This window comes from Schistocerca gregaria, chromosome 5 (assembly GCF_023897955.1).
Source record: "Schistocerca gregaria isolate iqSchGreg1 chromosome 5, iqSchGreg1.2, whole genome shotgun sequence".
Taxonomy (NCBI): Eukaryota; Metazoa; Arthropoda; class Insecta; order Orthoptera; family Acrididae; genus Schistocerca; species Schistocerca gregaria.
Genome location: NC_064924.1, coordinates 567,633,970 through 567,650,195, shown reverse-complemented (window position 1 = coordinate 567,650,195; position 16,226 = coordinate 567,633,970). Strand labels below are relative to the sequence as shown.

The window sequence follows — 16,226 nt, the reverse complement described above, 5'->3', positions numbered from 1 at the left end:
TTGTACTTGGAACTGAAAGTGCTTGAAACCTGAAGTAAAAAGGTCTGAAATATTTAATGAAGGATGGAAAGTACATTCAAAAGATGAGTTAAACACAGATGGGGGAGTGTTATTCCTATTGACGAAAATATTGTGTCTGTTGAAGTCAAAATAGGGCCAAATTGTGAATTTATCAGGATGCACCTACCTGACCTAGGTGAACTCAAGTTAATCAGTTACAGAATCATTCAAAGAAAGTCTACACTCAGTAGTGCAGAAGTACCCCAGCCATGCAATATTATTTGGCAGGCAACATTAACCTATCAAGTATAGACTGGGAAAATTGTTTTCCCAAGAAAATAGTTAAACATAATTCCAAGAAAACATATAAAAAAACCTTGGCTAACTAAAGGAATAAGAATATCTTGCAACTGTAAAAGAGAACTGTATCTAACAGCAAGAGGGAGTACTGCCCCCGAAATTGTTCAATATTATAAAAACTATTGTGCGGTACTAATAAAAGTTATTAAAAAGTCCAGAAGCATGTGTATCATGTCTGAGATCAGTAACTCTGATAATAAAATTAAAGCAATTTGGAATTTTATTGAAAGGGAAACAGGGCAACCAAGAGCACAGGAAGACTTTAGTGCAATAAAACTGAATGACAAGTGCACTAACAAACAATCAGAAATTGAAAATATTTTGAATAATCATTTTTTAAATGTTGTGGAGAAAATAGGATCTAGATCTTCACTAGAAGAGGCAAGGCTATTAATAGAAGAGGCCATACCTGCGCAGTTTGAAACAACTGTAATTCCACCAACCTCTCCCTCTGGAATCAGTAAAATAATAAACTCACTGAAAAGTAAAAGCTCTTACAGAATTTATGGCATTTCCAGCAAAGTACTTAAAGCTTGTTCCCCACAGATAAGTAGGATTCTCAGCCACGTATGTAATAGCTCTTTGGAGCAGGGTGTTTTCCCTGATAGACTGAAATATGCCATTGTAAAACCATTGCATAAAAAGGGGGATACGTCGGATGTCAACAACTACCGCCCAATCTCTCTTCTGACAGCTCTATCAAAAATTTTTGAGAAAGTAATGTATTCAAGAGTAGCCTCCCATATTTGTAAAAATAAATTTCTAACAAAATGTCAGTTTGGTTTTCAGAAAGGCTTTTCAACAGAAAATGCTATATATGCTTTCACTGATCAAATATTAAATGCTCTGAATAACCGGACATCACCCATTGGTATTTTTTGTGATCTCTCAAAGGCCTTTGATTGTGTAAATCATGGAATTCTTTTAGATAAGCTAAATCATTATGGTTTGAGTGGGGCAGTGCACAAATGGTTTAATTCATACTTAACTGGAAGAATGCAGAAAGTTGAAATAAGTGGTTCGTGTAATGTTAAAACAACAGCTGATTCCTCAAACTGGGGTGCTATCAAGCACGGGGTCCCACAGGGTTCGGTCTTAGGTCCTTTACTGTTCTTGTTATACATTAATGACTTACCATTCCACATTGATGAAGATGCAAAGTTAGTTCTTTTTGCTGATGATACAAGTATAGTAATAACATCCAAAAACCAAGAACTAAGTGATGTAACTGTAAATGATGTTTTTCACAAAATTATTAAGTGGTTCTCAGCAAACGGACTCTCTTTAAATTTTGATAAAACACAGTATATACAGTTCCGTACAGTAAATGGCACAACTCCAGTAATAAATATAGAATTTGAACAGAAGTCTGTAGCTAAGGTAGAATTTTCAAAATTTTTAGGTGTGTCCATTGATGAGAGGTTAAACTGGAAGGAACACATTGATGGTCTGCTGAAACATCTGAGTTCGGCTACGTATGCTATTAGGGTTATTGCAAATTTTGGTGATAAGAATCTCAGTAAATTAGCTTACTATGCCTACTTTCATTCACTGCTTTCGTATGGCATCATATTCTGGGGTAATTCATCGTTGAGTAGAAAAGTATTCATTGCACAAAAACGTGTAATCAGAATAATTGCTGGAGCCCACCCACGGTCATCCTGCAGACATCTATTTAAGGATCTAGGGATCCTCACAGTAACCTCACAGTATATATATTCCCTTATGAAATTTGTTGATAATAATCCAACCCAATTCAATAGTAATAGCAGTGTGCATAGCTATAACACCAGGAGAAAGGATGATCTTCACTATGCAGGGTTAAATCTGACTTTGGCACAGAAGGGGGTAAATTATGCTGCCACAAAAGTCTTTGGGCACCTACCAAACAGCATCAAAAGCCTGACAGATAGCCAACTAACATCTAAAAATAAATTAAAAGAATTTCTAGATGACAACTCCTTCTACTCGTTGGCTGAATTTTTAGATATAAACTAAGTAAAAAAAAAAAAAAAAAAAAAAAAAAAAAACCTTAATCATTGGTGTCATGCAATATTTTGTGTAATGTAATTTCTTGTACAGACATCTTTTATTAACCTGACACGTTCCACATCATTACGAAGTGTCATATTCATGATCTATGGAACAAGTATTAATCTAATCTAATCTCTAATCTAAGATTCATTAGAGGTGGTACAGTTAATCTTGTGAAGTAGATCTGAACACATTTTCTAAGAACTAATTTGAGCTACTATTTTGACAATGCATTGGCATTGGAAATATTTAGACCTTGTAGTTACAAACATGTCTGACCTTAACCAACCATGTTAGTACAGAGACAGGGACCAGTGATCATGATGTCATCATAGATATGTCTGTTACTAAAATTAATAAATCCATGAAGAAGGCTAGGAAAGTTTTTATGCTGGAAAGAGTAGATAAGCAGTTATTAGCATCCTACTTGGGCAATCATCTAGTTCCATTATGACAGATGTAGATGAATTTATGCAAAAGTTTAAACTGATTGTAAATTGTGCTCTGGATAAGACTGTGTCAATTAATTGTCTTAAGGATGGAAAAGACCTACCGTGGTTTATTAACAAAATTCATTAAATGTTGAGGAAGCAGAAGTTGTTGTCCATTTAGTTAAAAATGCAAAAATACCTACAAACAAAAGTTGGTAGAGATTTGTTCATAAATAAACAGGTCAATGTGTGAAGCACACTACTACCTCCACCACCATACATTAGTGGAAGATCTTGCTGAGAACATGAGAAAATTCTGGCCCTTCGTAAAACTCTGAGCAGTCTGAAGGCTTCTAATCAATCAGTTATCAGCCAGTCTGCTGTGGCAAAAGAAGACAGTAAAAGGGATGAAGTTTTCAGTTTTGCATTTTAAAAAATCAATTTATGCAAGAGCAAGAGAATTGTACAGTCATGCCATTGTTTAACTGCTGCAAAGACTCCTGTATGTGGGACACAGAAATTGGCATCCTTGGTGTTGAGAAGCAACTGAGAGGTGGAAACAAATATTTCGTCAAGTCAAAATGGAATCTGAATTTGATTTTACAGAGAGGACTTTCCTGATTTTTCTCTCTTCTTGCCTTTTATTTGTAATGAATAATATTTTGTTGCAAAGCCCCCAAGTGAATGGAAAGGAACACAGATGTCTCCTGGTGAAAGAAGGGTAAAAGAGCAGACCTGCAAAATTACAGACCAGTATAATTAACATCAGTTTGCTGCAGAATTGTTAGAAATGTCCTAAATTTGAATATAATTTCCTTTGCACAGAGAAGCTTCTGTCCATAAATTTGCATGGATTGAGAAAGCACCACTCATGGGGAAACTTGGTTTTGCCATATGATGTCCTGCAAATCATAGACGAAGGGCAAGAAGCAGTATTCCTAGATTTCCAGAAAGCATTTGACACAGTGCCTCATTACAGACTCTTAACGAAGCTCAGAGTACAAGGAATAGGATTCCAGAAATGCGAGTGGCTTGAAGACTTCTTAAGCAACAAAAACTAGTATGTTGTCTTAGATGGCAAATGTTCATCAGGGATGAGAGTGTCATCGAGAGTGCCCCAAACAAATGTGATAGGATCACTTGTTTATTATATACATAAATTGTCTGGTAGACTGAGTAAGCAGCAATCTGTGACTATTTGCTGATGACACTGTAGTGTATGAGAAATTATCATCATGGTGTGACTGTAGGAGGATACATGTTGACTTAGATGTAATTTATATTTGATGTGATGAATGGCAGCTTGCTCTAAATGTAGAAAAATGTAAGTTAATTGAGGTGAGTAGCAAAAATAAACCTTTAATTTTCAAATATATTACCAGTGGTGTGGTCCTTTACTCAGTCACAGAAATTAAATATCTAAGTGTAATCAATTAAAACCTACTCGGTTTACAAGCCTCATCATTTTGAATAAAACCCTCAAGCTTTCGATGGCTCTCTGCTATCATCATCAGGAGTTGAAATCACTGACTTTCAGGATGGGCATGGTGTTTTGTGTACATAGAAGTAATGGCAACATCTGGAACCCTCCAGATAGGGCCAGAGTAACACATCAGCAGAAGGCAAGTTGGGCAGCTCCTAGCAGCTCTGCCGTACCACAGAATTGAATGACATTCCTTGTCCACATGCCTGGCGCCACACTGGAAAATGCCACTCCCATCTCCCTACAACATTAAGTGTGTATCTTTGCTTTTGTTCGATGTCAAGGCTGGCCCCCATGCCCTGCTAAGTGTGTCGCCCTGGTCTCTGTTAAAATTGTTGCTGTTTATTCTGACTTTGGCTGCTTCTTTGATAAAAGACTACCACTGCAATGTTGTTTGAGCCAAAACTCTCATTTATGCAAACTTTGTTTTATGCCTGTTTTCTAGGCAATGTTCAGTCATGGCCAACTTCTCAAGTTCCCTTTGTTTGATATTTTATGAGTAGAATGCTCTGAACAACACACGACAACATTGTGAATGGTTTGACCTATGTAAATTCACACAGAACTCCAAACGTGCCAGAAATTCAGAGACCTGTGTTATCTTTAATGAGGCCTAATGTACCCCTTATCTTGCAGGCAGACCGTAACACTGGTTTCAGTCCATGCCTTTTCAGCACATGCCTTATCTTGCCAATAGTGAATCAGCGGAAGAGGCCAATCTAGCGGTATTTCTTCCATGCCATACAACTCTCATTAGTAACTTGTTCTACTTCTTATCATACTTTCTAGATTAAGGAATAGAAAAGTTCTGCTAACTACATAGCAGGTAGGAGTGTTTGCTGTAAAGTTGTGTGACAAGTAGTAACGTACTGTAAATAAGATTCAGCATTGACAGATGTAGGTAAACATTTTCTTGAAAAAATACCATTGTAAATATTAATCTAACATTAGGATACACAAAGCTGCCACTTAGTATAGTTGAGGCTGCAGTAGGTTCTTACAAAGTGATAGCTTTCTTTCAGATTTACTTGACTGAATTTAGTTGGCATAAACATGAATATGAATTAATTAATTGATTTCTAAATTGGTTGTAGCTTATGCTCTTAAATATGGTTCCATACTATTAAATATTAAATCATGTGATGTGTCTTATCTCCTAGGTTGCAAGAAAAAGAGTACATGCAGATTGTAAACATATACAAGAAAGATCGTTCAGCTCAGACATTTTTATCAGCTTACAATTATGATGATATTGCAGTTGCTGTATTAAACAGAAATTCTACAAGTGTATGGGGAATTTCGCCTCCAGATCAGCAGCGACTTATTGATGAAGTTTCAGAAGGTGTGCTTCAGACTTTTTTCCAATATATCTGCAGTTTTCATTTTAAAATTGTTGCCATGATATTTGATTACTTACATGTAATTTATAGGTCATTGCTCAACAAATTACTTATTTGTCTTTATGGCATGTGACTGTTTTCACTTAAATGTTGCTAGTAGTATGCTTAAGAAGTTTTGGAACTGTGAGTCCTTCATGAGTCATTCGGAAATAAGAAGGTGAGATTTGGTTAAATTCCCAGCTCATTCTTAAGTTTTGATATGTCAGTGAGTTTAATCTTTTAATAGTTGTTTGTAAGATTTCTGTGAATTTATTTGGACGTGTACTGTAAATATGGTGAGGTCATGTCCTTAGTAAAATATAGCTAACAGAAGGAATGAAGATAGCAACTCAGTGTATAGCTGATGCATCAAATTATCGATACGTGTATAAATGAGACCAAGAATGTTGCAGACCTTTCTTAAAAATTATCCTACACAGTTAACAGGATACACATACACACATACATACACTCCTGGAAATTGAAATAAGAACACTGTGAATTCATTGTCCCAGGAAGGGGAAACTTTATTGACATTCCTGGGGTCAGATACATCACATGATCACACTTGACAGAACCACAGGCACATAGACACAGGCAACAGAGAATGCACAATGTTGGCACTAGTACAGTGTATATCCACCTTTCGCAGCAATGCAGGCTGCTATTCTCCCATGGAGACGATCATAGAGATGCTGGATGTAGTCCTGTGGAACGGCTTGCCATGCCATTTCCACCTGGCACCTCAGTTGGACCAGCGTTCGTGCTGGACATGCAGACCGCGTGAGACGACACTTCATCCAGTCCCAAACATGCTCAATGGGGGACAGATCCGGAGATCTTGCTGGCCAGGGTGGCTGACTTACACCTTCTAGAGCACGTTGGGTGGCACGGGATACATGCGGACATGCATTGTCCTGTTGGAACAGCAAGTTCCCTTGCCGGTCTTGGAATGGTAGAATGATGGGTTCCATGACGGTTTGGATGTACCGTGCACTGTTCAGTGTCCCCTCGACGATCACCAGAGGTGTACGGCCAGTGTAGGAGATCGCTCCCCACACCATGATGGCGGGTGTTGGCCCTGTGTGCCTCGGTTGTATGCAGTCCTGATTGTGGCGCTCACCTGCACGGCGCCAAACACGCATACGACCATCATTGGCACCAAGGCAGAAGCAACTCTCATCGTTGAAGACGACATGTCTCCATTCGTCCCTCCATTCACGCCTGTCGCGACACCACTGGAGGCGGGCTGCACGATGTTGGGGCGTGAGCGGAAGACGGCTTAACGGTGTGCGGGACCGTAGCCCAGCTTCATGGAGACGGTTGCGAATGGTCCTCGCCAATACCCCAGGAGCAACAGTGTCCCTAATTTGCTGGGAAGTGGCGGTGCGGTCCCCTATGGCACTGCGTAGGATCCTACGGTCTTGGCGTGCATCCGTGCGTCGCTGCGGTCCGGTCCCAGGTCGACGGGCACGTGCACCTTCTGCCGACCACTGGCGACAACATCGATGTACTGTGGAGACCTCACGCCCCACGTGTTGAGCAATTCGGTTGTACGTCCACCCGGCCTCCCGCATGCCCACTATACGCCCTCGCTCAAAGTCCGTCAACTGCACATACGGTTCACGTCCACGCTGTCGCGGCTACCAGTGTTAAAGACTGCGATGGAGCTCCATATGCCACGGCAAACTGGCTGACACTGACGGCGGCGGTGCACAAATGCTGCGCAGCTAGCGCCATTCGACGGCCAACACCGCGGTTCCTGGTGTGTCCGCTGTGCCGTGCATGTGATCATTGCTTGTACAGCCCTCTGGCAGTGTCCGGAGAAAGTATGGTGGGTCTGACACACCGGTGTCAATGTGTTCTTTTTTCCATTTCCAGGAGTGTACATACATACATACATACATGCATACATACACACTCACATCTGCATGGCTAGGTTTTTCTGACTTTGCAGCTTCACTGGGGTGACAGGTATGACAGGTGGAATGGGTGAGGGGAGAAAATAATTGCAGATCAGGCGGGAGTGTTGGGGATAGGTATACAACAGCTCAAAGAAGGCAGAAGCAACTGCTGAGGACAGGAATGTGGTACCTGCAGAGTCATTTTTGTGAATTGTTGGTATTGTGCACAGTGCACAATGAAATGGAGGAGCAAACTGGCATTGTAAAATATAATAGAGGAGGGAGGAGACTGTGGAGGGGAGGGTGTGGTTGAAGGGTGAGTCAAGTAAGCAAGTAAGGGCTATGAGATCAGGCATGGAAATGGGTGTGGGAGATGTGGTAGCTGACATATACCGGCCAGGAAGATTGCAAGATTGCTTGATGTTTTGTGAGGAAAATTCCCATCTATACTTCAGAGAAGCTGATGTTAGGGTGGGAGACTTAGATCCAAATGGCATAGGTTGTGAAGCACCCAATAAGATCAGCATGCTGTGCTCAGAGCAGCACATTCTGCCATTGCATGCTCAACCCTGTTCTTGGTCATAGTTTGGAATTGCTCATTTATTTGGGTGGCATTATAGGATAGACTAGAATGTTTTAGATTGGATGGGCAATAGAATGCCATTTTGGGAGGGGTTAGAAGGCTTTTATGTAGAGTATTCCTCACTTTCAGATGCAATTCTACACAGTCAAAGTCCTGACAAAAGGTATGGCTGTTCCAGGCCAGGGTGATGAGAAAGGTGGACCTTTGCAGCTAGTTTGATTTATTAATACATAGCATAATTTTATACAAACATTTTTCATATAGTCATCATTTCATAGAGGAAATATTTTATCTTTGATGTGTTTCACCTGCTAGTGTATCACCAAGTTTAAGATATGTGTAACATGCAAATGAACAACTTTAAATGCAAACATTTTGGCTTAGGCTTTACCTTGAGTGTTACTGATATCAAGTGAAACAACAAGTTTACTGTTACCAGTCACTATTAATTTACTTCTGCAATGCACTTCAAAGATTTAAAACTCCATCACCAGGTGGATTTATGTTAATTAGTTATGTTTCCATGAATTTGCCATATGAACAATGGAATGATCCTACTCACAAAAATGCCATCAGTTTGTACCCTCCTTCATCTTGAGAGTATATATTATATTACAAATAGTATTTTATCTGCATATTATTTTAAAGCAGTATCAATTAGTATTTCAACCTATACTTACAACATATAACAGTTGTAAACTTAACAACACGCAGCTCTGGCATAACTTGCAAAACTCAACAGATCTACCCAAAAGCCAACAGTTTGTACCCCATGTCGGCCCGATAATACATAATTTGTATCTGTTTATGTTATTAAGAGTTTAGTTACCTGACTATCCTTAATTCCTCATCATTGTATTAATTCAACATTTACTTAGTTAGACAATGTAATAGATGTAAGTCTAACAGACCCATAACTCTGGCACAACAAAAGCTATGCTCTTCCACAGCTTTGGCATAACCAGAGCTTTGAGCTCCTTCTATCACTCCTTTCATCCTCTCTCTCTGAATCCCAGCCTAAATTGTTAAATGTATAACTCTGTCACTGTGGACAGCAGAATTATTACACCTAATGTTTTCAATATGTCACCTGATTACATAAATGAGTACAAAGTTTATATAGCTTAAGCTTCACAGAAAGGATTAATGAACCAATTCAAATATTTAATCTAATATATCTGTTCATCTACTCGACCAAAGATCTCCACAATACTTCAAGACTTATTATGAAATAATGGTTTTGTTTTGCTATATGTTCTTCATATAATATTTCTGATTTTCATTATGTTCTTAACATCTATCAGCATTTAGACTCAGTCTTTGTTTGCAAAGTGGGTCAAAACAAAGTGGGTCAGTTTTCATGTGATGTATTACGACAGAGAAAGGAGTGCGACCACTGGAGGCATTCTATTTTAGTTATTTTATTTGCACATTTGCAGTCAAATAGTTCCATACAGCCGTGTTCTGAAATAGTGTTTTTGTTTCTCTACTAGACAGTGCCAAAGATTTACAAAACCCTTTCTATACATTAGAAAAATATCAAGACTTACCAAGCGGGAAAGCGCCGGTAGATAGGCACAATAAAACACAAACACACACACACACAGAATTTCTAGCTTTCACAACCGACGGTTGCTTCTTCAGAAAAGAGGGAAGGAGAGGGAAAGACGAAAGGATGTGGGTTTTAAGGGAGAGGGTAAGGAGTCATTCCAATCCCGGGAGCGGAAAGACTTCCCTTAGGGGGAAAAAAGGACAGGTGTACACATTTGAGTATGCCTGCTGACTGAAAATTCAGAAACTGTTGGCAATGAAAAACCCACCAATGTGTTTATATTTTTGCTGTCAGTTTGACTTCAAATTTCTTCAGTTTCCGTTGTGATTCAATCCATTAACAAAAGTCCCAAGAGAAAAGATATTATTGTAATTATTTGTGTACTAAGGACCCAAAATATGGAAACAGATTTCCCTTGCTGTCATTTTCAGAGACGTTTTTAATTTACTCAAAATGGCAACAACCATTACAAACTCTTCAAATTTTAAATGATTCTTTCCTCTTATAACACAATGAGGACTACGTTCTGACAGTTGAGACTGAATCAGAATATGTAACTTCTGTTGGCAAAAGTAAGGTCTGTTTCTAGCAAAAGATGTGGTCTGTTTCCTATGTCACAACAGGTAGGCTTTGCCCCCTACCCCTTCATGTAAGTTGGCAACAGTCCTATTTTTTGTATTCAAAAGCTAGAGGGGTCACCTTTGAAGCCTTAAATGGTCAGAGCGCCACCATGTCATCCCCCAGGTAGTTTCAGCTTTGATAAGGATCAACAGATTCAGCTCCGTTAACATTGTAGAGTCACTTTATTATGGGCACTTACTATCTTGCACTTATAGTAACAGTTAACTGCTGTCACCTCGAACAGAACATACAGATGTCATTCACTAACAGGCAATGCCTCATTCGATATGGTGGGTGTAACTATCATGCACTATAGCCACAAAATGGCAATACCAACCATGTAAAAAGGGTTCACTGTGACCTGTCCCATGGGTTGGTACCTTGTTGTTCAGTACACTCGGTGTAATTGAATTCCTTCATTCAGTCTTCACCTAGCACATTACTGGCATCTGTATAGACCAAAGAACTTTGTATCAGGTTATGTGGTTTCTGTGCACTATTGCTAAGGTCTCTGTACATGTAGTCTGTGGCCTTTAGTGTTGCTTAATGTCAGTGATGGTGGCCCTCAGCTGAATGCTGTCCAACTATAATGTCAGTGAAGGCTGCCCTCAGCTGAATGTTGTCTAACTATATCTTCACCACCTCTGCAAACTGGGGCACATTCCTTTAATGCTGGTTGCCTGGGGTGGGAGCACTGTTAACAGCCAGTGAGAAGGGCAGCACAGTATCATCTTCAGTCCAGTGAGATTAATTAAAGTGCACTTGGTCTTGGGAATTTGGAAAATTTGTGGAGGAATTTTCACCATAGACAGAAAAAGCTTTATTTTATAGAAATTACTGCAGTTTACATCTAGAGCATTATTAAATTTATTTATTTACATTCATAATTTTGTTTATTGTACCATAGTCAAGTTGTAGCTCTGTAAGAAGTGTGTCAGATGCATATTTGTTCATCTCCAGTTGTGGAAAATTAGAAAGGAAGGTCTGGCCATTCAGACAGCTGGATGAAAGGGACACCCCTCATGTGAGGATGAATGGAGACAAAATGATGTCGAAGCCATCAGAGTACAATAGGAAATCTAAGATAGTACATAGTTAAGCATGGTGGCAGCTTCAGTCCAGAGAGATTGAACAGTATGAGAAGTAAAGATGGGTTAAGGGATAGAGAAAAAAGAAGTGAAATGAAATGAACAGAGCAATTAAGAGCGAGGAGGAAAGTGAAAAAGAAGAAGGAGAAATCAAAAATAAAGAGAAATATTAAGATAAAAAAAGTTGTAATGTAATAATTCTCCATAAGAAAGGAGTAATAAGTCCACAAACTAGAATTCTTTTTTTTTTACTGTTATATGTATTATGACAGGTACTTGGAACTTTGGCTACTGAGGCTAAGTATTGACCAACCTTTCTGTCTCCTTGTAATTACATCTTAGAATTGCTGTCTCTTTGTGTCTCATAAGTGGCAGGAAGGTGAATAGAAACACCCATTACAATGCCTGAAAAGGATATAGGACCAATTTCTTTTGTAATTTCATGTTCTGCCCTTGACTGGAATCTGAAGACAAGTGTCCACCTGCAGTTGGTTACTTTTGTTACTGAAATATAATGGTTCATTAATTGTGGATAGGAACTAATTTAGTTAATATAAACAACATATTTTTAAGCTGTAAATACTCCTTTTCTTGTTTCAGAGCGTGACATTGTTATAAAGTTACTGTGGACTGTGAAAAGAAACACAAATGATCCTTCAACAAGTGGAATTATCACTGACTCAAAGGATTGGGTTATTCAGGGGCGAGTGAATAATGTCAGAAATCCAGAACTTGATAAGTTGCTAAAGCTGCTGAAAGGAGACAAAGGAGAAAATTATGTTGTATTGCATGATGTGCTTCCAAAATTTTTAAAAGTTACAAATAGGGAGACAGCTACGCCTGTGACGCAATTTATGTATGGGAATGGTATGTATAACTCTTAATATTCTTTCACCTTTCATAAATGTTTTTAATTTTTTTTTCAAGTACTATAACAGAAGGAAACAAATCTGAACTTTGATAGTTATACTAATGATTGAAGTGTCAAAATTGTCAGTCACAAACCTACAATTTGTGAACTTGACAGACTTGTTCAAAAATTGAGATAATTAATTATGCAGCACAGTACTATATACTACATTTTATAAGAAGTAATAATTGTGCTTAAATCTGTTTTGTGTACTTGAAAAGCCCAGATCTAAAACAGCTGAGTGTACTACTTACATTTTAGATATTTTGATACTTCAAACAACAAAGTGCATATCTCACTAAGGCTATTACTAAATCATCTTACTTTCATTGGTCAGGCAACACTATGCAACACATGCTGGACAAGGACAGAACACCCATATGTAATGCTGTGTAATTACAACAAAATGGAAGGGATAGATTGTTACCCACCACATAAGGAGGCATTGAGTCACTGATAGGCACAGTGGAAAATAATTCTAGAAATGCTCAACTTTCATACTTAACCTATGATCAGATGTAGAAAACTCACTCACAGTCACACAAACACAACTTTTACACAGTATTTCTAGAATTCTTTTTCACTGTGCCTGTCTGTGACTCAATACCTTCTCCATGTGACGGGTAGATCTATCCTTTCCATTTTTTAATTATTCCATCCTTTATTTTCCATTATGTGTGCAATTATTGTGACAATATCAATACTATAAAAGTATACATTAGGACAAAGCAGGCTCGTTGCTACTGTGATTGTATCTAAATGGCGCACACACACCTTCTGATGTTTAGGGTATAAGATATAAGTTTAATATTAAGCGTGAAAATCTGGATATAGTTAGTTTGGCAATACTAAAATGTAACAGTAATGCACAACATCTTTGCTCCACCCTGCCCCATTCTTCCTCCAAATAAGCATCTAATTCTGATTTATTCATAGAACAAATAGTTTATGAACATTCACTCTTCTTTTCTATTCTTCACTTCCATTACATCTTACTAGCCTCTGAAAGCCGCCCCACATCCAGATATCACTGTATGCAACACATTATTTCCACTATCTGTACCAGAGGGATGGTGTGTTGTTTCCATCCCCATAGTGTAATCATCACCAGCTTGCATTATTTCATTTGAACTAGAATTATGGGTCTTTTTCCTACCGTTATCACAGCTGTTGTCTGGGTATAGATTTTTATGACATACTTTGTCATTTTCTGAAGCACAATTTGATTTCCTGAGGATCAATATTAATTACTGTCAGTTTTGTGTGCTTTCTGAGTGTCAAAAATTGTACTGTGTAGATTATAGTTTGTAAAAAAGCTGTAGCTATATTTCTATACTTAAAAATGTTTCTCTATGTGTCATAAATTAAGCAACTATTCATGGAACATGAAATGTTCTGGTAATCTTTTACAAAACAAATGTCATCTTATCCCACATATATCATTGTCTGAAAAAAAGGAATGTTGTACTTATTTTGACTCTTTCATGAGACTCAGATCGAATAGCATATTTCAGGTACTGGAGTTTCAGAAAAAAATAATTTGCCACATGTTTACTGTGCTGGTAGAATATCATGATCAAGGAAATTATGTCTGTTAACTATACTTTCTATTAATTTTTTAAAGTATAATCTTGTGAGGTATGGCTTCAGTTGCTCAGTGGATAAGTGGCAGACTATAAATCCAGAGGTCCAGGATTCGATACTTGTGAGGAGAACATGACGTGCCATCATTCAATTTCCCAGGAACTTCATTCAGTGGAAGAGGAGTCAAAATAAATGAACCTACATCTCGGCTTACCCATACATACTTGACAATTTCTGAAAAACTGATGGTCAAAGTTTTTGAGGTACTTAAATATGTGCCTTTTACCATGCAATGTCCTCAGGGAAATGGTGGTTTGGTGGTTAGTGTCAAGGTTTTTTTAATTTTGCGACACTTGTTCAAAACCTGATTATTGTTTTTATGTATTTTATTTTTATTGTTCTCATTTATCTACCCATGTCCATAGAAGGTTACTGCTTGAATGTTTCTTATCAAATTAGAGGATACAAGAGTGTGATAGTAACAGTAAAATTACAACTGGATTTCTCAATAAGAGTCATACATTTATTGTACAGTACATATGTGTATAGTATGTTGAGGAGTCACAATATTTTTAAATTATCGTATTGTAATACTTCATTTTGCCATACAGTCTAAAGCGTCTTGCCGTGGTTTGCATGGCTTCCTCCGTTGGAGGGTCGAGTCCTCCCTTGGACATGGATGTGTGTGTGTGTGTGTGTGTGTGTGTGTGTGTGTGTGTGTGTGTGTGTGTGTGTGTGTTGTCCTTAGCATAAGTTAGTTTAAGTTAGATTAAGTAGTGTGTAAACCTAGGGACCAATGACCTCAGCAGTTTGGTCCCATGGAAGTTACCGCAAATTTCTTTTATTTTATTCATATGTTTATTCTTCAGGAAAAATTTAGTGCATTCTCTGGATGGTACCAACTGTAGAAACATTCCAAAGAGAGAACATATTGAACTGTAGGCCCTCTATAATTGGTTGGATATGCCTGTTCCAGGACCACAAGAAGGCAAGAGCATATCACCTCCAGTTGGACCATTCTTAGCAAAGCATTTCAGTATTTGAAATGACCTTAAAGTTGAAGACAGTTTACTTTAATCTTGCTCTACAAGAGACTAGAATTAATTAGGGCTAACTATTTAGATCATATTCACAATATGAAACGAAACAAAAAAATTGTGCTTCCCACACTCCACCCAAAACTATAAGCTTAGCCTCCAGAGCTTTCCATGTTGTTTAGATCCAGTAAGAAAACTTCAGAATTTTCTGCTGTAAGAAAAGCTACTTTCCATGGAAGTATTCATATGGGATCCATAATTTAGCACAGTATTAGATCAAGGAAGCACCTAATATTCAGCCAAACATTTATTACAGCCAGTTGGATTATGGTGTCTCATTACTTGTAATATTGTATATCTTGTACAATAATTAAGTAATTTTTTTTGTTCTTTCCATTCAGGATATTCTTATTTTATAGCTTCAAATTTTGCAAATAATAACTTTGATAAAATTTAATTTGATTTTCATGAGCAGAGGACGAGCGATCATACCGAACTGTTTTCATGAATCTCTACCATGGACAGTTTACGGACCTTCAGAGCACGCAGCAATGGTGGGAAATGACAGAGAACTGCAGCGATATCAACCACAAGCTATATCTCCAATATCTACCATATTCAGACTGTGACAGTCTTGTCATTTATACATTCAATGATAAAGTGTTTCCAAGGACACTTTCATTCCTTTCTGCAGGAGGGTGAGTAACTTACCACAAGTTTTTCTGCTCCAAATTTACAATCGTTCCCCTCTTACATAGTATCATCCAGTTCATGTGCTTAACAATATATAATAATTTGTGATGATTTGGAGAACAAATATAACTAAACAAATGTAATTAACAAAACATTTGATTTGGTCAACAATGGTAGCGTACGTAAAATCAGTACTTATTTCTTGTGAAATACTTTTTTATTTTCAATTAATTTGGCAGAAAAGAGATGGTATTACTATTTAACCAGTCAACAATGCCAGTTGAAGTTTCGTTAACTTCCCCTTCCCTTGTAGCTAGACACAGTGTTTCTCCTACAACTGCAAATGTATAAAAAAAATTATTTCTATAGATTTATCATCAAAACTTAAAAATTATGCCATCACAATAAACTTTGGTGTAGTATTTATCTGCTTATATTATCCACATTCTCAGAGTTAACACTCAAATCTCTTTTTATGATTCCAGGAACTTATGTGAAACATGATAATATTTGAGAATTCTGATTTGTGTAATATATTTGTAAATGGAAGTTTTTTTTAATGATTTG

At 37.8% G+C, this 16,226-nt stretch overlaps 1 protein-coding gene across 11 annotated transcripts in view; it reads left to right on the top strand.

Moving 5' to 3' along the window:
- LOC126272844 (piezo-type mechanosensitive ion channel component) overlaps positions 1–16,226 on the top strand; it is a 651,486-nt gene that overhangs the window by 620,830 nt on the left and 14,430 nt on the right. For all 11 annotated transcript variants that reach the window (XM_049976053.1, XM_049976051.1, XM_049976056.1 and 8 more), the window contains 3 exons: positions 5,469–5,650; positions 12,036–12,302; positions 15,442–15,664. In XM_049976053.1, the coding sequence (XP_049832010.1) occupies positions 5,469–5,650; positions 12,036–12,302; positions 15,442–15,664 (672 nt within the window). The remainder of the gene's footprint in view (positions 1–5,468; positions 5,651–12,035; positions 12,303–15,441; positions 15,665–16,226) is intronic.